The following is a 21,334-nucleotide window of genomic DNA, read 5'->3' on the forward strand; positions in this document are numbered from 1 at the left end:
AAATATGCATTCGCTGAAAACAAGAGGAAACGTAACAGCACTTGATTCGAGAGACTCGAACAAGATCCTCGAGTATCGCGTGAAACGTATCAACTACGTATGAGCGGATGGAAATATTTCTATGGTAAAGGGACTTCATCCTTCAGCCAAGGGAATTGAATTTTATAGAATTTGGCTTGAATGTTTCAATATTCGAGGCACTTTTACAATAATTAATAACGATACAAGTATCGAGAAACGTTATTCAACGGGTTATTGCATATTCGCGTAAAAGAATTTCTAGATCAAGTCACGCCTCCTCGAGTATTCCAACGTACAAAACGAGAATAAAAGATAACGTACACGAGATGCAGAAATGTACAGAAACAGAGTTCCGCGTAGAATATATAAATTTTTACCTAGCGCGTTAATACAAATGATTTGCATTATTTAAATACGCTACTAATACTAACATTTACGAACGACACCAACGTCGTTCGATTATATTGTTCGAATATTTAACGAACCACGGACAACAATCGTCCAAGGGAAAAACGAAGAAAGGTTATCGCCTCGTGTTCTTCTACTTCTTCGTGGCAGCTGGAACAGAAAATTCCGCAAAAATAAAGTGTAATTCATTTCTGTTTGGTGGATTATTATTAAATGGGTTGTTTTCGGTAAAGTCGAGGCGCAAGTAGGAGAGAGCAACTGGTTCGTATTGCGACTCGCGATGGCTTAAAACGAGAAGATTGCCAGCCGTAAAAAAAGAAGTGGTTTAAAAAGCGTTTCAAGAAGGGTTCGTGGAGTAATGCCGATGAAAGTCCGATTAAGTAACACCAGCCTCTGTCGGTTCCCAGAGAAAACGGAACTGGGAGTGATTAGCTCGAGTGGAATGTCAATTCGCGCGTCGTCGACTCGAAAGAATCTTTTGAATCACTCGCCTCGCGGACCAAGCTACTTAAGGACTTGTTTCAACGGTTTTCCGAGTACGCTGAAAGTGTTCTCGCAAGCCACGAATCACGTTTCTCGTAATCGTCGAGACCGAACGAAACCTCGTTGAGACAGCTTCGATAGCCTGTTTCGTTCCAAAGTGTCCCAACGACCGTTCGATAATATAAAACTGTAATTAAATACTGGCTTACCTCGCGGAGGTACAGGGGGCGCAGGCACCTTCTTAGGGCCTACCATGAGATCCTGAGAGAGACTGACGTTCATGTAGTCTGGCATTCTGCCAGAGTCCGTGACATCCACGTCGTGACAGTTGACCAGGTCCGTTTCCACGTACTCCTCGTTACTTTTGCACGTGAAATTCGTGGCTTGACCTTGATCGTCGACGAGAACATTGATTTCGTCCTGTTGCGAGGGTGCATCGACCGTCGTCGAGTTTTTCGAGGATTCCAAAGTCTGTCGTTGAACGGTTTCGGGGAAGGGAAGTACGCAGGCGGATGCCACGTTCATGTAATAATTCGTGGGAATGCACATGCCGGGTGGTGGCACGGGCCCTGAATTCAACGGGGATGGATCTACTACGTTGGCGTAGCTATTCGTGGGATGCCTGGTGGACGGATCGGGCTCTGGAGTCTCGGCCATCGCTGGCCCGGAATTCTGAATCATTTCTAGGTATTTCGGGTGATCGCACGGAGAGCTTGGCGTCTTTGGTTCCTTCAGCGAGCCCTCTGTCTTGAATGCTTCGAGAGGATATTTGGATACAGTTACTTGTGATTGGAGATTCAAGTGGTAATTCCATCGACACGTTGACTGTCGGATTAATACTTGACAATTTATACGAGGCTAAAATGATGTAATTACATAAGTTAAAGTTTAGGCTACTTTGTATCGACTAGATTATTGGAAAGTAACGTCGTTTCTTGTACATTAAATTTAAACAAATTTGTAATAAGCTAAAAATTAATGAGTTGCCAACGAGTGATAAACAAGTATTTAAACAACAAGTTGGAAAAACGACGTTATTCTATTCGGATTTATTTTGTTTAATACTTGAACTTTAAAAGTAATTTATTTAGTTAGCGAATGAAAAGTCGGCATAACTGTCGCCATCACTGGACAGTCAACGTGTTAACGATGTCGGAGCGACTTACAGTGAATGGGCAATCCTGAGGGGGGAAAGGCGATGTAATATTCGGTGTCGTCGGACCTCGAGGGTGGTTGCGATGGTCGTAGATCGTGATCGTTTCCAGTCGAGGAACGAGGCGACGGGGAATACCTGAGCGCAGGTGAATATCTACCCGTGAATGGTTTAGGAGCGGGTGGTACTTCGTAGGACATTAGTCCTGGCCTCTCTTCCCTTGCGTTCTGAAGCTGAAACGATTAAAAATTTCATTGTCTCGAGCGATCCACGTATTTCCCTCATAAGAATAAACAATAATATTTCGTAATATTTTACGTACTCTTCGATCTTCGGTGTCGGAGTGAGTTCCACTGTCACCTAAGCTGGCTCCACTGCATCCGCTAACAGTGCTCATTCTACCAGACGACGACGAACCTAAGAAAACGAATAATTATTATTTAATTCCCTTTGGTTTGATATGTTACAAATAAAGTATACCGTCGGAGCTCTTACTCGAAACGCTTCCAAGACTCAAGCTGCTAACAGGTCGGCGATCCGACAATCCTCCGTTAACAGTTTCCGTTTTGCTGGCTGTGGACGAATCGTCGGTTCCGTTAGTCGAGTCTTTTGTATCTAGAGAAACGCATCGCGATAGAGTATCGTTCGTCTTTGTGTAAAATTATTCGCAACTGATATTTACCCTTCTTTCCTTTCGAGAAGAACTTTCGGATCCTATCGAAAGGAGTCGGCGCCTTCATTTCGTCCTTGATCCTCTTCTGTATCCTCTCGTATTCCTCTCTCATCGCGGTGAGCTGTCTCTGCTTGTCCTTGAAGCTTTGTTGAACGTCGTTGCGATTCCTCCAGTTCTCCACGAGCCTCTCGACCTCGGTTATCGTGAACACGTTGTTTTTGAAATCGTTTATGATTTCCAGCAGCTCGTCCTGAGGTCCCGACGGTTCTCTCGATTTTCCGCTGGAATTCGAGGTCGTCCTGCCGTAGGAACACGGCTGACTGCTCTCTTCTCGAGCGTGACCGGAGTGAGACTCTTGACGTCCATGCGTGGGTGTCGCTGTTCGGGATGGCTGCTGGCTTGCTACGTTCGACGTAGGTGTTCTGGGTCCTTGGACATCGGATAATTGAACATCGGATAATTGAATATATTCAACGGAAATTCGATGGCATTCCTAAAGATTCCTAAAGATCTGCTCAGAGTAAACGACCTACCCGCAGGATGCATTTTCATGTAACCTTGAAGAGGGAGTTCGAGGCCGTTCTGGGTGGTGGTCGTAGCTGTCGGAGTCGAGGGACCGACGACAACAGGAGTAGGAGCCGGTACGATGGAATAATTTGCCTCGATGGGGTTATTGGTAGTCGGGCTAGGGGTTACAGCCAATTGGCCTGGCAAGATTAGCGACGTTATCGGTCTCGCGGCTGGTGGGACCGAATAAGCTTCGCTCAAAGGTCGTGGACGACAATAATCTTCTTTATCGTTCGTGGAATCGGTCGTAGCGTTAGTCAACGATGGGTCCGCGCCTACAAATCGTTCCAATTCCATTTTACCGTCTAAAATGATGAAAAGCAAGAGGCGCGCATTCATCGAACGTTGCGATCCAACAGATACTCACTCGCCGGATCATCTGTCGCGGTCTCGCTTATCACCTTCAGGTAGCTATACATGTTGGTGAACTCGTTCATTTGCTGCGAATCCGCGGACGAGGATTCAAAGGGACGCCCGAAACATGCAACACAAAAGAAAACTACCAGTTAGTTGGTTCAAAGTCCTCGGAAGTATCGCACACTGTAAAATCCTTGAAAGCCATACGAGTAAATCTAGCGACTCGTTGCAACTAAGAAAAAGAGTATGTAGTATCGCGAAAGTACCGATTCCATTGACTAACTGTCACGTCGGTTTAAAGGCGATGTTTTTGTACCATGTAGCCGCGAAGTTGATGCGCCAATCTCGCGTGTCCTGCTTGATCCGCGAGATCCGCAGGTGTCAGTTCCGACACGTTCCTCAGGTCGCACGCAATCTCGCCGCCTGGACACTCGAGCAACTGCCAGGCTAGTCTTTCCAGTCCGAAACGAGCAGCGAAATGCAGCAACGTTGGATTCTCTTCGGGACCTGTACCAACAAACACCTCGATATTGTCATCTGTGAACCACCGGATGCTAGTTGGTTTATTTGTTTCACGATTCAAGAATTGAAAAGTGTTGGAATATTAACTATAATTCATTCTTTTATTTAATATATTCAATTTTATATTAAAATGGTCTTTATGTATCTAAATTATATTATATTACGTTACATTACATTACATTATATTATATTATATTATATTATATGGCCCATTTCGAATAAAAACGCTTCGAAACATGTTCTTACCGACTAGCAGCCTTCCTGTGCAGCATCATATGCAGCAAAGCATACAACAGGATTAACATGAATAGAGAAGGAACTCTGGGCGCGCAGCTACTTGGGAATAATTGGGGGAGAAATCCAAATTTCACGTAAATAGCTTTTTAATTGGCCCCAACGGCAAATTTACTTACTCGAGTGAACTTTTTGAGCGGACACGACACCGCTGGGCGTAGACAATAGGCTAAAGTGCGGCGGCACGTTTCGTTGAAACGCGTGGACCATCCAGTTGTCCAACTGCTCGCGATCGCCGGGATTGAAGCCGAATGTCTAAAAGGGGATGAAAATTGGCGAGTTTAGTTCGACCCAAGTTAAATTGTCTAGCAAGTTTGAATCGTCCATCGAACCGGACAAGGTGCTAGCCAACTACCTGGCACATGAACTCCAGAGGGTTGTCGTGAGCCCTGAGAATCTGATCCAGTTCTCTGAGCCTGCTCTCGCACTTGACCTGTCGCACACCGAGCGGACAACCGTTTCTGGATATTCTGACGCCAACCAGCATCGACACTTCCAGACACCTCTCGGGAATGGCGAACTGCAGGGCGTAAGGGTTTCTTCTTTTCACGTGGCCGATGTCGATCGCCTCCCCGCACCGATCCACGATAACCGAGACGTTGTCCTCCGGTCGCAACGGATCGTTCAGCAAGGCTATTATTCGGTTGTGACCCTAAAACGATTTTTAAATTGCTTAGCAAATGCAAAAGACCTTTGGAAAATCGTTTATTTGTTTAACGATCAAACATATACATGTATATTTTGTAAATGTAACCGGTGTTTGCTCACCAGTTTAACTTTCTTCGGGTGTACCGAAAACGCAGTTTTCTCGCTCCTCAATGCTGGCGGCGGCGTGCTCCCGAGGATTCCAACTGCTGCACCCAAAACTTCACCGACAAAAGTCTCGTCCTGATCCTTGACGAAAAATTTCCTCCAGTGATTGTACGATACCAGGATCGACTTGTGAGCGTCGTTGATGTGACTGTCGTGGACACCTAACATCATAGCGAGGACCTTTTCAGCGAGCAGATGCATGGAGAGATTTGTCGCGTGTTCTGGCCGACTCTGAATACGCTCCAAGAGTACGGGACACACGACCACGATCTGCAGACGAGCCGATCTGATTCTGTCCTCGGTGCCCGATGGAATCGTTTCTTCGACCGTGATATGACCAACCCTTGAACGTTCAATTGTCGTTTAGGAACGAGGACTTGCGTATAAAAAGATTGTTAAAGTTATCGGAAAATTAATGAGAGATCGATTACTTGAAAGGCGGCCGGCCTTGCTGCCTGCTGATCTGTTCGAAACATGCCGTCAGATAGTTGACCCACAAGCTCGAAATTTCGCTGTCCCTGCTGGATACGAACAGCACGTCATCTTCGGGGTGCGATTCGATCTTTGAAAGTCCAGTTGCCGATCGGGACCCTGGACAAAATTTTCTTTAATAATGTTTGCCAGTGATATATGTATATGTAGCTCCGAGAGAGCTTCGGACTATAGCTCTATCAGCTATATACGCGTGACTAGATGAACTAGAAGAATTCATTCTGAATGTTGAGCGTCAAAGAAAATAAATTTAATTGAAATTTTTGAATTTGGATGAAATTGCAAATATATAAATGTTTGGTTTAGCAATTTCCAATAGGCTGTAAACCAGTAAAAATTTACAAGAATATTAGTAGTCGACGCGCAAGTTTTGCAATAGGGAAACTCTGTTGAACGGCCACAGGATCGATGCATCTGTTTCTTTAGTTAACGAACAAAGTCTAGGCAGTTTTAATTAACGGCACGTTTAATTTCCGCAAGCTATTAACGTATTACCGGAAAGACACACCTTGCTTTAGTTTGTCTCCCCCCCGACGACGAGACCAGCTTTCAATTCCATTTAATGCGACACGAGACACGCAAGAACCCCCTTTCCCCGCCGCGCCACGCCGAGGCTAATAAAATAATGGCTCTCTAATGCGTTTGTTCCTCGTTATTTGAGAAAACGGGCATCGCGCAGAGATGTCTGAATAAGCGCGAGAAGATTGGTGCATCGTCAAAGTGGACTCGTTAGAGGAGACAGGACGTAATTTGGTTCACACTAGGCCAGAGAAACCTTTTCTCTGTATTCTATTATTTTTCAAAGAGAATTTTGAAAATTTACGCACTGCCGAGTGCAATTTAATATGAATAATGGCTAACGAGGAAGCCCAGAAATAGGAAGCTTGAAATTTCTCGACTTCCCGTAGTGGCTACTTTGCGAGGATAAAAAAAGCAAATAAATAAAAAGAGTACAAAAATACTTTGTTCGAAAAGCTACAGTACGAAGCCGTGAATGGATCACCCTCATCTAAACGTTTGAACCCGCTAGGACTGCTGGTAAGTTTATCGAGCGTACAATGGTATAACTAATGGGGTCGTTCGTTCGTTTTCCATAACCGCGCTCTTTCTCGCACAACGGAGCTTTTGTGCCAGCGATATCGATATCTACCAGCAGCCGACTGGAAGCACCGAGGTTCACGATCCCCGCAGCCGAAAATAACCGAAAAGAGTCACATTTTTCCCCCGCGTCGCGTCGCGTCGCGTCGCGTCGCAATAAAGTCACCATTATCAACCATCGTTTAAGAGACCTAGCCTTATCCACTTTTTATAACTTTGATTTTACCGGGCCGATTTTCTGGGATCCGATGTCCTCTCGCGTTAAATCGCAAGCCTCGATAGTTGACGAATAAATATACTAATCGAGTAGCGTGTAGTTTGAATTGGAGATATACGTTTGTTCATCGCGCGACCAGGGATGTACATAGTTGAAATTCTGGTAGAATTATAGCAGAGCAAAAAGATCCACGATTTGTCTCGCCGTGATACGTGGCTCTGGAAATAACCAGTAACGGGGTAAACTTTCCTTTTCTCCCTCGGTTCGGTTTCTTCCGTGAAAACCGCGGATAAATAAACGCTCTGTTAAGAATAGAGAAAGACTACTATGTATAAGACAGCTATGTATAGTCGGCGCGAAGGATTCGTTTCCGCGTTTGTAACACGTGCTTTTCATCCGAGACACCATACCAACATTTCAACCTTCCATCGAGGCTCTGTATGTTCGTAACGTTTTCGGATGTGACACCAGCCTTCAACTATCATATTATCGATCTTCTAATTTTAATTTCATCGTTATTATGGTAGCATAGGTTTCGTTGAAATAAGCTTAAATTGTACTTAGGTAAAAGTAAAAGGTGATGGTCGCGATCGGGAAATGTTCTTCTCCGTACTTGGGTTTCGTAGTCGCCGAGTTGACGCGCGACGGCTCCTGCGGTCGCTACGTGACGCGCGGCGCGTGTCTTCCGTTTTCGGCGCATCCGGTCTTACACCGAATTAATAGTCGCGAACGATTCAAGTCGCGAGCCGTTATCCGTGCTCTTCGTACTACGGTTCTGGCCTCGGCAGACGATGAATAATTTTTTGCGAAACAAACATCAAAAAGATACGATACGTCTGCACTCCAAGTCAAATAGAGATTTCGGGAGGTTCTCGCGAGTATCGTGGTATACGACGTTCTTGGTTCTCGGATTCAAATCACCAAAAGAAACAATGAAACAGATTAGAAAGGCAAAGAGCAATTTTGATCAAGTAAAGGATGGAGAAAAATGTCGTTTAAAAACTCTGTCGAAACGGAGGCAGCTTGATAAAAGAGGATGTAGGATAGAAAGACGAGGGAGAGAAGCAAGTAGAAAGAAATGTACATAAATTACGAACAAAACCAGACACTCACGGGTGATGTTGGACAAATCCAAAAAGTTTGGTCGGTTTCGTCGCCGGGAACGTGGCGTTTCGCACGTGTTGGCCATATTTTTTAAGGGGACAAACTTTTCGACCATTTCGCTCATCGTTCTTTTTTATTTCACTGGAACATGTACGCGCGTTAACACTTTGAAAATAAATGCGGTCGCGGCTACCAACGATACACATTTTCTCTCATGGTTACCGAAAATAAATACAACGGCTCGAAAAATGAAGAAATAAAACGGCTCGACGGGTTGTACACCGTTGATCGATGATCGACGACTGACCAGGCACGATCGAACCGATCGATTCGATACAACTAAGCGCGGAATGCCCATCGTCGAATTCGAGCCCCACCACTCGCGTTCGCGTCATTGTTTTCACGTACAGACTCAGAAATCAGACGGTGTCCATAATTAAGCTGGACGAGCCTCGAATTTTAATCGACTCGGTTTGTTTTGGATTCGATCCACTCGTGAATGCCGAGGACGCGATGGAGACGGCGACGGCAACGGCAACGGCAACGGCAACGGCGATCCATCGGTGGGTGGTAATTTTGCGTTTTAAAGCCAAGATTGACGCGACAAGTTGGAAAAACTCCACTTGACATATATTACTTGTTAATGCAACATATTCGTTATGAAATTTGTGTAAACATTTGATTGGAAGGTAGCGGGAAATGCATGCACCGTAAGTGAAAAATGTAGCGTTGTTGAAAATGCTTAGAATACTTGAAAAGAAGTGACGAAATATGGTAAATCAAGTACGGTCGAGTCGAGCGATTTGAAAGAGAAGAAAAGACTAGGCGCAAAGATGGTGGTAGCTGGGGCCCATTTGTATTCGCTGCGGTGCAACGGACCCCGCATACGATTAGCATGCTGCATATCCTGCGCATCGAGTGCATCAGGACGACGCTACGACGCTACGACTGCACTGCGCTTTCGAATGCACGAAAATCTTGTGGAATTCTCCAAGGACGCTTCATAAATAATCACCACGGTTTCAACCCCCGTGCGTCCGGTTGCTTTTAGTCGTGATACTATCTCGATCGTCTCCTTTATCTATATATATATATATATATATGATTTTTTATCGACGCTTTCAAGATACGTCACCGACTGACTCGTTACAATTTTAAATTCGCCCATTGTTAAGCACCAATCTCAGATTTATTTAAATCCATCCTTAAAACGATATATGGAGCACATTTGAAAACAATGCGCGCTCCGATTTTGGCCGATTGGAATTTTGCTTACGAAAATCGTCAAGATTCGCTAACTTTAAAGAATGTTGCATTCTCGTGTATCACCAAGCAACAAACTAAATACATTGTAATAATAATTGCTATCGTTATTCGTCGTCAAATTGTTTTCAATTAATTACATGCTTAGCATAGATGTTATGTAAACAAGGAATATTACCAAAGTATTCGAGGCTTCGCTTCGCATAGTGATTCTCCTCCTTAATCTTCATTCTTTCAATTGTTCGTCACGGCAATGATTAATTTTCGCGTTCGTCGATTCTCAGCACAAACATATTACAAAAACCATGTTGCACGTTGTAGAAAAAAATGTTCTTGTATCTGATGTTTCGATAATTGTACTCGCGGCTGAAGGTACAAGAAACTTTCGAGGAGAAGGCAAGAGTCGGAGAAATCCACGAAAATATGAAAAACAACGTCCGGCTGGAGCGCGGCGCGCCTCGTCACTGAAGATCTCGAGGGTTGTTTCGGAAGATGCGTTCGGGGAACTCGGTGAATCTTGCGCATGCGCTGAGCGGCGTGCGCGTTAAACTACGCAGACGCGACGTTCAAATATTTGGGAAATCCACGTGGTTGCGTGGACGCACCGTGAAAACTTGAAAACTAACCAACGGAGGATCAAAGTTATTTGCTGCTTTACACGAGAAAGATGAAACAAGTCGAAAAGAAATCGAATAGCATTTAGTATTTTAACTCTTTTCTCTTTTCGTTCTCATTATCGCGGACCTCTCCTTATCTACGTTATTTCTTTCATCACGGTCAGCTAGTCAAAGGGCCTCGGAAATACAAGAGCAATAATTCACTTTCGAGTGATTATCGTCGGCGTCCAATTAGTTGAAAGTAAGAAACGATGCCCGATACGGTGCTTGTAGTTGGATCAGCCAACCTTCGAAAATGCGTGTCGATGGTATCGCGCGTATAATTACATCGACGGAGTAGCTATTTAAATGTTCGATTACAAGTCATCGATCGCATTAATTAAGGAACGCTCGAGCATTTGGCGGCACCGAGGACCTTCCATTTCGCCAAGTGATACAAGCTCACGCATTTAACACGTTCACGCGGCCGCTGCTATTTGTATTTCTCGCAATGAATGGGGCGAACATGAGCACCACCGGTGGTACGCGCCGCCCGATGGCCGTGACATACACGTAACATCTTAGCCACTATAGTGGCGTGTCGCGTTCCCAACAGGCCAGGTGTGAACCACCACCGGTGGTACGTGAACGTGTTAAGCACCAAACATTTAACGATTCTGAAACATCTTGGACGAAAACATTGCGCGATGGTTGCTACCTGAGACGTTTACTGTTTCATTTCATTAACTGTACGTTTACTGAATCGTTAGTTGCGGATACATCGACGTGCGTCGTTGCTATCGGCGGCAAGATAAACAGCTCTGGAAACTCGCGTGTCCTAAGCAAATAGCGATTCCGTCGAGCCGAAACACCGTGCTTCGTAATCGCTGGACATGGACAAACATTCTTTAGGAATTATTGTCAGATTTTAGTGTCGACGAAGCGGGAGGACGAACATGTCCTGTGGTACGGAGAACACAAATACCAGTATATCGTATAATGTATTCTATTACGCGGAATACATACAACGGGAGTTGTTGGTTAAGCAACGTGGCGCACTTTACGAGGAACCTCGATCGCGAAGAGATTTTCTCAGCGAAAAACTTTAAACAGGGGCCCCATTCACGAAGAAATCGAAATTCCAGCGAGTTCCTTTTACGTGAATCGTTGCTATTTCTACCCGCGTCGTTTACTAACAGTTTCGAGCCCGTTGACGTAGCACCGCGTTTTTTCGCATACGCATTTTCGTATGCAAGCCCTGTCGACGATTCACGTACGATTGCCTTTCCATTTGCTGCTGGCAGGTGTTGGTAACTACCGATATGAATATCCTTGTCTCAAGGTCGGAAGCGTGTATGTTTTGAATCCTTCCAAAGCTTTTCATATTCGTCTCGTCGAACGAAAGCAACACTCGACTTTTTCGAGCTGGAGGAATTAAAGAATTTGAAATGATTTATCGGCGTGTTGGTCGATTAAAAAACTTTGCATGTCATTCGGTGTAAAGACAGAAACAGTTTTCGTCTCGAATGGTTGGGTCTTTCGCGTAACGCTTAGATGTCGAGAAGTAATTTATTTCTTGGGAACGCGAGGGTTAACTAGGACAAGCCTTCTGTTGTTACCTTGAACTTAGATAAGCGCCCTTTGACCGGACCTAAAGGCGTTTAACGTGCTGTCGCCAACGGCTATTCGTACGTAGCATCTGACCAGCACCGAAGATTTTATTTGACAGTCGGAACGTAACGCGATGATAATTCGTTTACGGCTTCTGCGCGACCCTCGCTTACCCTCTAATATAGAAATTGGGCTTCTCCAATTAGAGAGAGAGAGAGAGAGAGAGAGAGAGAGAGAATCGGCTCGATGGGAGAGGAGCGCGAGGAGCGTGAGTTGAACCGTGGAGAAAGAGTGAGTAAATCGTCTTTAAGGTCTCGGGACTGAGAGGATAGTTTCTAGGAATCTTGTTCCTAGGAATCAACTTGCACGCGGTCCCGCGTATCGTCGCGTGACTCGCGCAAAACAATGGACAAGCAACAGTTGTTTGGAATTAACAACATTCTCGGCAGATACAACATATTTATTTGTCGAGGTTGCGTCCCATTTGGACAAACACTCGACATTTCAATCGTTTCTATTCCTTCTATTTTCCACGAGCTTGAAATCTTAAACCTTTACATGTTTTAACGACGCGCAGAGCGTCACGGAAATGATAGGATAGGCGAGGAATACCGAAAGTTCGCGTATACGTAACCATAGAGCGTAGGAAAAGTTTCTGGCAACGCGATAATTTACATTTACACGCATCGGCGCCTATAAACGATCGCGTAGAAACGCGACGCGTGTCGCGGCTGCGTGTTGCATGTTGCAAAACTGCACTCGGGCTGGCAGACTCTCGCGAGGGAGAGAGCCAGACCTTCGTCCGGCGCGGACGGTTCCGCGAACTCGCGATTTATATCTCCCGACGATGCTAAATATGACTAATTGCAACGCTCCCGACGTCGACCGTTCGCCACCGCCGCGTCTTTGTGCACCGTAATTGCCCGACACTCTCGTTTAATTGCAACCAGGTAACGAGATGCAATTACAGATTATCGTGTTGTCTGGAAAATTTGTGGAACGATGTTCGCATTGGTCCTGTTTCATCGCAATCGAATCGTTCAGCTTGTTTAACGTCTCTTTCAAAAAGCTTTGAAATCTTAATTTTGATTTTTTTAAACAATATTTACGTTTACTTCATTCGCGACACGTTCGATCCCATCGCTATTGGCAGTGTTTGCGCCTCGACGAAAAGATACGAAATTGGCGAGGATCGTGTCTTGTCGTCGCGCAATCTTCCCTTTCTCTACTGACTACTCGATTATTAATCGTCCGCTACTAACGCTTCGTTGATCGCGGGTTCCGCGTAATACGGCAACAAGACGGTGTCAAAGAGACGAGGCACGTATCGCCACAACATGGAAATTTATCTGGCATTATTGCTCGGTCGGGTCGTTCTGGCGAGAGATTTCCAAGAAATCGTGGAAACTCGCGTCGCTTTATCGCTTTACGTCCCTCGAATGGATTCATAAACACCACGGCGCGTGGTCGTCGTATACCCTCGTTCTCGTTGGATTGACCGACGACAATGTAATCGCGGTAATCGCGCGAACGTCCAACGATCCCGTTCCCGTTCCCGTTCCCGTTCCCGTTCCCGTTCCCGTTCCCGTTCCCGTTCCCGTTCCCGTTCCCATTCCCGTTCCCGTTTCGTTTTCCTGCAATCTGCAATCATGAGAAAATCACTCGAGACTCGAGCTTGAAATTGTTCGTCGCTCCGCCCAAACACCACTCGCGTTAACGATACGACGCGCGGCGACGGGGGGACTCTTTCAATTCTCCCAGAGTCTAGAGAGTCGATACATAGACGTATGTACGATGCGATTTCTCTAGTTACTTTTCCTGCCGATAAATTTATGGATTTTCCTCTTTCCAAAAGAAAAGCTACACGATCGACGGGATGTAAATTAGGATTATCTCGTCAACTCCGATCGCGCGGTCGAAGCGAACCAAAAATTACCGTGGCCCTTATTTGTTTCAACTATCTCGCATAGGCCCCAACGACACTCGGATAATTTATCTATGACACCCATAAATTTCTGTCGAGATAATACGCGGGCCAATCTTTCACAAGGGAATTAGTAAATCAGTTAAATCGAGAATTTTTAATAATGCTGGCGAGTCTTCCACGTTTTCAGCATTTTTATTTTAATCGTTTCGAGCAAATAAATCTTGGGAAATAAGCAGTTGTATGGAAAGGATTGATTTAGTGCAGAAACACGGAAGAAATTTGTATAAATCGTCGGAGGAAAGTGGATCTTTTAATGGACGGTTTAAGACGCAAGGGTATCGAGTTACGCGTTTCACGCTTATAACTTCGCCTGGAAATAGGCAGCAGATCAACAACGTTGTACAAATGCTTTCGTTCGTACAGGGTTCTCTACAATTGAGGCCAAACAATGTACATACCGCGTAATTTAGGGCTGGATTTCTCGTTAAAAAAGAAATCGTTTACGAAAACTCTGTTGCGACATCGGTTGACCGACATTCAGCGGCAGGAATAATCAATACGCTTCGTGTTGATGGACCATGATCAATCGGTAATTATCCCGGGAGGGCAGACGACATCTGTTTCTACATATTTCGATTGTCTGCGTTGCGATCGCCTCGACGAACGACTAATAAAACCGTTGAGTGAAAAATCGAGCAGCGTGGATTAGTGGTATGATAGTGATATTTAAAGAAACTTGTCTACGGGAAATTAGGAAATACGGGCGCGATTTACAGAACTCGAAGGATGACGAAGATGCGTGGCTGGTTACGCTCAAAGTTTCGAACCCGTGCCTCTTGACGAGCTTAAAACTTTTCGAGTCACGCCTGTGGGCGGTAGGCCTTTTACGAGAACAAAGGAAACACGTGGATCGTTCGATTAGTCTACAGCCTCGTTAAATATGTAAATCTTGCAGGACTAGGTCGTTTCGGCGTCATCTCAGATTTTCTATGATTTCGTTTCTACGCCTCTATTTCTCGTCCAGGCGAGAAACAGATACGTCGCGAGATATAACAACTTCCCTCAAAATAAATAGCTCTTTCCTATCGTGGCGCACCCGTATCTTCTCCTAGGCCTGAAAGAGCAAATACCAAGGTATGGATTTATCGTATCGTAAGGCTAAATCTTGCGTTGGGTGTCGATGGAGAGCCTGCCTCAGACTAGACAAAGTACGAAAAGTTGATGGGTTCGTTGGAACATTCGGTTGCCACTGCCAGATATCGATCTTAATCCTATGCCTCTCTACGAGGTCAGAAAGACTCTGGTAGCATCGAAAATAATTTTTTTTTTTTTTATTCCAAGACTTGTTCTTTGCGTGACGGCAAAAGCGCGTAAAACGACGCAATTTCTGACGCAAACTTCATCGGAATTATTTTCTTTTGCTTCGAAAACGTTTCCAGAACGCGAATTTCTGGACAACGCGACGAGGGTGGCATCGCGTGAAATTCATGGCCCATTCGAGGACACTTTTTCACGGATGACGTAAAAATAGAGGAGAGCCGGAGAATGTCGACGCTCCTTAGAAAATGCATATGAACACGAAAATAAGCAGCCGACCGACAGATAAAAATAATAAAGGGGCGGCTGTAAAAACAGAAATAGGCGCAACTTTATGCTCGACCCGAATGCGACGTTTGCTGCATCTACGCCGACGCGGACGCGGACGCGAACGCGGACGCGAACGCGGACGCGACGTTTCACGCGATATTTACTAACTGCTATTGCCGTGAAATCACTTTGCAAAATATCACCACGTGACGTGCACCGCCTTCCTTACCAATTATCGACAAATTTCTACATGTAATTAGCAATGTTATTTTTTTTTTTTTGGTAAATCGAAGAAATTTCTCTGTCGGTTTTCGAGGAACATGCAATAGATTGTTGCATCGAACACGATGTAAATTATTTATTGCCGTCAAGCAGACGTGACATTCGTACGAGAGTTATCGACAGAGGAACAACAGTGGACTTCCGGTTCACCGAATAAATCGCAGTTGCCGGACATCGCGTATTGACCAATCAGAGTTCGTTTAGGTACTTGATGACCGTTCCAACTACAATCTCGAATCCCTTTCCAGGGCACAAATAAAAATTGGGTCTCGAAACCATTTTCAAACAATTACTCCCCCTTCTCGCGCAATTAACCCTCGTTTCGAGGCTCCGCGTCCTTGGCGAGAGAATAACGAGGATTCCATAATTCGATACGAGCAAAATAACTAAAAATAATTATTAAGGCGAAGCTGCTTTCGTCCAAGTTCGACTCTACGAACAATTCTTTTGAAAGATTGTATTTTTTGGGTTGTAAATGTCGTAGCGTGACTGAAAATCTTTACGGAACGCTGAAAAGGTTGTTCTCGAACAATCTACTCCCTACAACTAAACTCAATGAAATTCCTTGAAAGGATCCAGAGGCAATAAACTGGACGAAAGAAACGCGTCAGACTTGGAAACGTCGGCGTCAGGTCGTTACGAACGATGTAATTTGCGTATGAACTTTTTAATTGCCCGATCTAAAATAAAACGGTCGAGATAAATTGGTGTGCAGATGTTGTGGAAATTTGAAAAATAAATATCGAATAATGTACAAAAAGAGGTCTGTTCGAAAGCGGTCAAAGTAGCAAAACGTTGGAAATGTTTACGAATGTCTATTTTAAGAGAAAGTTAAACCTAACCCAGACCTGGCAAGAATCACTCGATAAGAGAATTCACGACGTCCCGTTTACACGGTATCCGGATGTTTGCGTAGTTCCTGGTGTATCGATAAATACTCTCGCGTAGGAAAACGAATCGAACAGGATCGAAATAATGACGCGACGGTGAAGACCGAGGAAGCGCGTAATAATTTTTCATTTAAATTCCTGATCGTCGTGGACGAGAGCCCGAGTTGATACGATTAACCAAGTCGAAGGTCTGACCAACAGTAATTAAGGATAATTGCCTCGCGAAAGGAAGAGTTGCTCTTTTTTTCTTGTCAGTCCGAACGTAAAAAAGCGGAAGACGGCATCCGTCCCAACGAAAGAACCTTTAATTTCAACGTGTCCGACGCGCCGTAGCCATTAACGACGGCAGAACCGATTAAACGACGATTAATTTAAATGAATCGCTAGTCTAGCCGGATCGCTGTTAGAAACGAAGGCTAAGAAAATCGAGTTACTTTATTCAAGTGAAACGAACGGTACGAACGATACGAACGAAAAATATTGATATTTTCGACAAGTTTTGCGAAATTTATAGAGCTCTAGCCTCGAGGGGATAACGGGGTAACGAGTTGAAAGCGAACTGGCTAATCGAAAGGGAAGGAAATCGAGTCGTTGGCGTCGCGTTGCGGAAACGAAGGCCCAGCAAGGGTGGGACCGGAAATCGTGCTCGGTCAACACCAGGAAGTATAACCGGTAAATATATACGCGGATGGAAAGCGGCCTGTGCCGGTGGAATGCTTAATTTCACGGTTATTGACCGGCATCTTCGGAGCAGATCTATGCGACCTGCTCTATCGTCTGTTTAACATGCCACGGAATCGTCACGGCATGCATCGTCACGCGTCGTCTACGAATTAAACCGCAGCTGGAAATCGGTATAGTCTACCGAACACGAGTAATTTTTTTAAGAAGAAGCGTCGTTAATGGTTCGCGAGTTGAACTCGTAGTACCTGTCATCGCTCGCTGTATACGTAAACGGCAAATAAACAGCAAATCTCTAGGCCAAAGTTTACCGAATCGTGGCGTAAAACGAATCAGTGACGCGTGTCGACGCTGTTTGTTTTAACGACACCAAAGACAACGTGTCACGTCGCTGTCTCGTCCGGATGCAACATGGCGCGGTTCCGCAGCGCCGGATGCACAGGTTCTCTCTCGTCGGACTTGTATACAGTTTATCCTGGTGCTGCTGCTGCTCCTGCTGCTGCTGCTGCTACGTGCCCCAGTAGGCAGCGGGAAAAAATATAGTAAAGTGGAGTGTTGTATCCATTCGACGGCTCGTATGGATCGAACGACGTGACAGTGTCAACAAATGAACGAAAACTTCCGGCACGATCGTACAACGACAATCTCGCCGCTGTCAGCGTTAAACGGAAGCTTCCCGTCGTAAATTCTTTCTCTCTTCGTGCTAACAAATTTCAGCAATGTAAACATAAACATAACCACGGGAACTTTTCTAACGTTCATTTTTGCATGCTTATTCCAAAAAATACGTCAACTTGATGAAAGAAGAACAAATTCCTTCTTACTAACTTGTATATACGTAACATACAGAAGCATCTCTTTGAGCTTCGTCGAGTAGTAATTTGCTACCAAGTGCCTCAAAATTGGGCGTAAACGATACTCGTTACTCCCAACAAGAAGATTCAATGCTTGCCACTAGAAAGACGAAAGAACGATCGTTCGCCAACGTAACGTTCCCAACCGATAGATTAGTTCAACGATATCAGTTCTCTAAACCACTTTTCTTTTGGAAATTTTTTCTTTTTTTTTTGTTGTAAATAACACAAGTTGCTCTTGTGTGGTATTTCATTCGTCATATGGTTCACTTTAACCGAGAAAGTGAAAAATAATTTTTATTAAGAATTTTAGATTTTGACCAAACTCGACAGCCGACTCTGTTGCGAATTTTTACAAAAATCATTCTCCTATTTTTAAGAAACTGGATTTTCATTGTAAAGAATAACTTTATGGATATTTTTGGTAGAGTTCCGTGAGATCTACATGGAGAAAAGTTTCGATTCGAAATGATCATTATTGAGAGGAATTTTGAAAGAATAGACAGATTTTACATATTTTGCACTTGTACAGACCCACTTTTTTTTCCAAAGGTGATGCAGGTTTGCAAACATTAATTTCTGTTTTAAAAGTCGAAAAGCGAGACCACCGAAATACGGTATAGTTTTTAGGGGAACGTTTGTTCACAGTCTCATAAGAATCATTCGTTATGCGCAGCTGCGCGTTACGCTTCGATCGTGTGCTTCGTCCCGATAGAGTTCTCGGGAAGGTACCGTTGCTAATTAATCAACTACAAATGAACACACGCGGCACGTGGACGACATAATTTCTAGGTAGTCGCGGTTCGATCACGTGAAATTAACGAACTTGGGTCCCCGGCATCGACGGATCACGTAACGCCGTAAATTTTACAATCCGTCTGGTGCGTTTCGGATGGCACGATCGACTACAGGTCGGAAAGCGGTGCTCGTTCCACGGAATACTAAAAGTACATGGCTTCCGGAGCTGGTCCGTGTCGTCTGTGTTGTCAACACACGTCCATTCAGGGCTTAGAGATTATCTGCGAGCCGATCAAAGATCACCGGATATCCTTTAGAGCCGCGATTCCCAATTCGAATTTCAAGGCGAGCCTGGCCCTGTGGGAATCTCGCGGTTCCCTTTTCACTGCTGACGAGAATCGATGAAGAACGATACGAAGAAAAAGAAGAGAATCATTTACGAATTCAAAGGAAGAAGAACACTTGGACGCCTCGTTGTACCCTTTGTCGAAAGCTAGTATAGGCAATATTAGGAGTCGAAGGAGATAGCGTTGGAAGGAATGGGCGTCCCATGGGTCAGAATTTCGTACGAGGAGTGCCATCTATTAGTCGCGGTTGAATTTAAATTCTTGAACACGCAATCACGTCCAGATATATAAAAATTGCACTCTACACCTAGAGTTTAGACGACCTATTCTTCTTATCATTCGAGACAGTTGTTTTCAGCTGGCAAGAGTACGTCGCGCAAGCGGGATACATAGGTCGATCGAAACTGAGAACCGTATTTGATAAGGGTCGGAGGTGGGCGTGCGAATTGGTCGTTTGGACGAATCGATCGAAATCGGGTCGGTGCGGTGGTAAGAATTCGTAACGAGGCTTTTGTACGTGATTCGGACGGTCATGCGGGCATACAAAGCGAAATCGGGCTCGTCGTGGGAACGCGACATGTCGCTGCCGTTCGAGTGGTGACGATAATTACCATAGCGATTGATCGACAAGGAGGAAAGAATGGCCGCGAATGCGGTGAAAATTGGGTCCATTTGAGGCACTGGCCAGACGGCCTGGTGAGAATCAAAGACGAGATTCAGTCTTTCGTTCTAGAGTCTGAATCGAGTCGATTCCGAGCTCTCTTGACCGGTCAATTAAGTTCCATTGTGCGCATCGGCGTCGGCGTCGGCGTCGGCGTCGGCGTCGGCGTTGCGACAAAGCGGTTTCGCTTAAATATAAATAGGTACGACTAGAATAAAGAACATGGAAGAATGGAAACTTAAACTTCCAAGCGAGACTGCTCACGCTTCGCCGACGAGTCTCGTTGTTCGGTCATTCTCTGAAATAGAATCTTTGAAATTCTCACTCACCTCTGCTAGAGGAACTACGATGTCGTCTACGTCTGGTCCTACTACAAGACCTTTCAGGTCTGTCCTCGGCGTGGACACCGTCGACGGTGTCCACGACTGTCGCGGGTGGTGCCATCGTGTCGGGTTCCACCAGGACGGTGGAACCATTGGGTTGTTTCTTGACATTATCTTTGGTGGAGGAGCCTCGATCTTTGCCCAGAAAGGTGCCGATCGAGTGTCTTCTTTGGCCTGCTGCCGCTGAACCTGCCGCTGGCAGGGTGGCTGATAGGTTGTAGTACCTGAAATACGTCAGTAAGCGTTACTAAATTTCATCTCGTCGGAAATGATGCGTGATTCGTTTCGATTACCGACCTGGCGTCATCGACACCGATGAAAACCTCGCTCGAGTCCGGATCATCGTCATCGTCGTCGTTATTGTCGTGACGGTGGCTGTCTCTGGATAGCCCGCAATACACCATATCGTTCGATAGAAGTTCGCTGGCAGACTTTAGAACCGCTCTGCTTCGTCCTGGTCGCCTTCTGTCGTTTTCCGAGTGCGAGTGCGACCTGTCCAAGGCGATAAGTTTTCTTAGAGAAACTGACGAAATGTCTACTAACTAGAATGGCCCGAATGTTTGCTCCTACAGTCAGACTCCTAACTACTACAAACTGCATATATCTATCAATGTCTATCGAAGAAATTTGTCTAATTTAAATGATAGCATCTCGAGACATTTCTTTTACGTTGTATTCTCTCGGGAGAACAGTGTATACACCAACCTGTGAGGTAGATACGGAGAGGGAGGCGCGACATCCGAGGGTCGCGGATCACCCTTCAGGAACTGTTGCGTCCTCTCGTTTTCCGCGTTGGCGCTGACGGACCTGAACAGGTTCCTGAAGCTCCTCCTTTGATTGGAGGACGATGGGCCCGCGTTGCTTCCGTTTCTGGAAAGCATCGGGCCGCGTTCCTCCGTGGGCGTCGACGGCGTCGAGGCGGCCGACGCGCTGCTACGATTGCTCTCCTGATGCATTAGGGTGCTGGTCGTCGAGGCGGAAAGGACGCTAGCGGACGAGGTCGTGCCCATCTTGCAGGGCCGACGTCGGAAGAGGGCCGTCAGGCCACTGGGACCTTTAGACGGCGGTGAAAAGGCTACGCTCGTTGTCGACGTCGGCGTCGTCGCGGTTGTCGACGACGCTGCACCGCTCGACAACGAGAAATACGAAGGATTGTCTGTGAACATACGGGCCGAAACTCATAGAGTCCCTTTCTTCGATTCGACCTCGTATACCGGAAGACGCTTTCCTCTCTAAACTGTTCCACTCGCGCGCCAACTCATCGGTCTCTCTCTCTCTCTCTCTCTCTCTCTCTCTCTCTCTCTCTCTCTCT

The 21,334-nt window shown here is 45.4% G+C and overlaps 1 protein-coding gene across 2 annotated transcripts in view; it reads right to left on the bottom strand.

Moving 5' to 3' along the window:
- Positions 1 to 447: 447 nt before the first annotated feature.
- LOC128872570 (uncharacterized) overlaps positions 448 to 21,334 on the bottom strand; it is a 26,790-nt gene continuing 5,903 nt past the window's right edge. Inside the window, exons 3-18 of one of the 2 annotated variants that reach the window (XM_054115405.1) lie at positions 20,728 to 21,178; positions 20,320 to 20,514; positions 19,969 to 20,246; positions 5,723 to 5,882; positions 5,247 to 5,634; positions 4,834 to 5,130; positions 4,598 to 4,733; positions 3,979 to 4,169; positions 3,673 to 3,745; positions 3,272 to 3,580; positions 2,748 to 3,167; positions 2,561 to 2,638; positions 2,388 to 2,482; positions 2,079 to 2,298; positions 1,122 to 1,667; positions 448 to 579 (exon numbers count right to left, since the gene is read on the bottom strand). In XM_054115405.1, coding sequence (XP_053971380.1) covers positions 563 to 579; positions 1,122 to 1,667; positions 2,079 to 2,298; positions 2,388 to 2,482; positions 2,561 to 2,638; positions 2,748 to 3,167; positions 3,272 to 3,580; positions 3,673 to 3,745; positions 3,979 to 4,169; positions 4,598 to 4,733; positions 4,834 to 5,130; positions 5,247 to 5,634; positions 5,723 to 5,882; positions 19,969 to 20,246; positions 20,320 to 20,514; positions 20,728 to 21,178 — 3,854 coding nt within the window. In that variant the 3' untranslated portion in view covers positions 448 to 562. Of the gene's footprint in view, positions 580 to 1,121; positions 1,668 to 2,078; positions 2,299 to 2,387; positions 2,483 to 2,560; positions 2,681 to 2,747; positions 3,168 to 3,271; positions 3,581 to 3,672; positions 3,746 to 3,978; positions 4,170 to 4,597; positions 4,734 to 4,833; positions 5,131 to 5,246; positions 5,635 to 5,722; positions 5,883 to 19,968; positions 20,247 to 20,319; positions 20,515 to 20,727; positions 21,179 to 21,334 lie in introns of both variants that reach the window. The other variant, XM_054115404.1, reaches the window with a different exon arrangement.

This window comes from Hylaeus volcanicus, chromosome 2 (assembly GCF_026283585.1).
Source record: "Hylaeus volcanicus isolate JK05 chromosome 2, UHH_iyHylVolc1.0_haploid, whole genome shotgun sequence".
Lineage (NCBI taxonomy): Eukaryota > Metazoa > Arthropoda > Insecta > Hymenoptera > Colletidae > Hylaeus > Hylaeus volcanicus.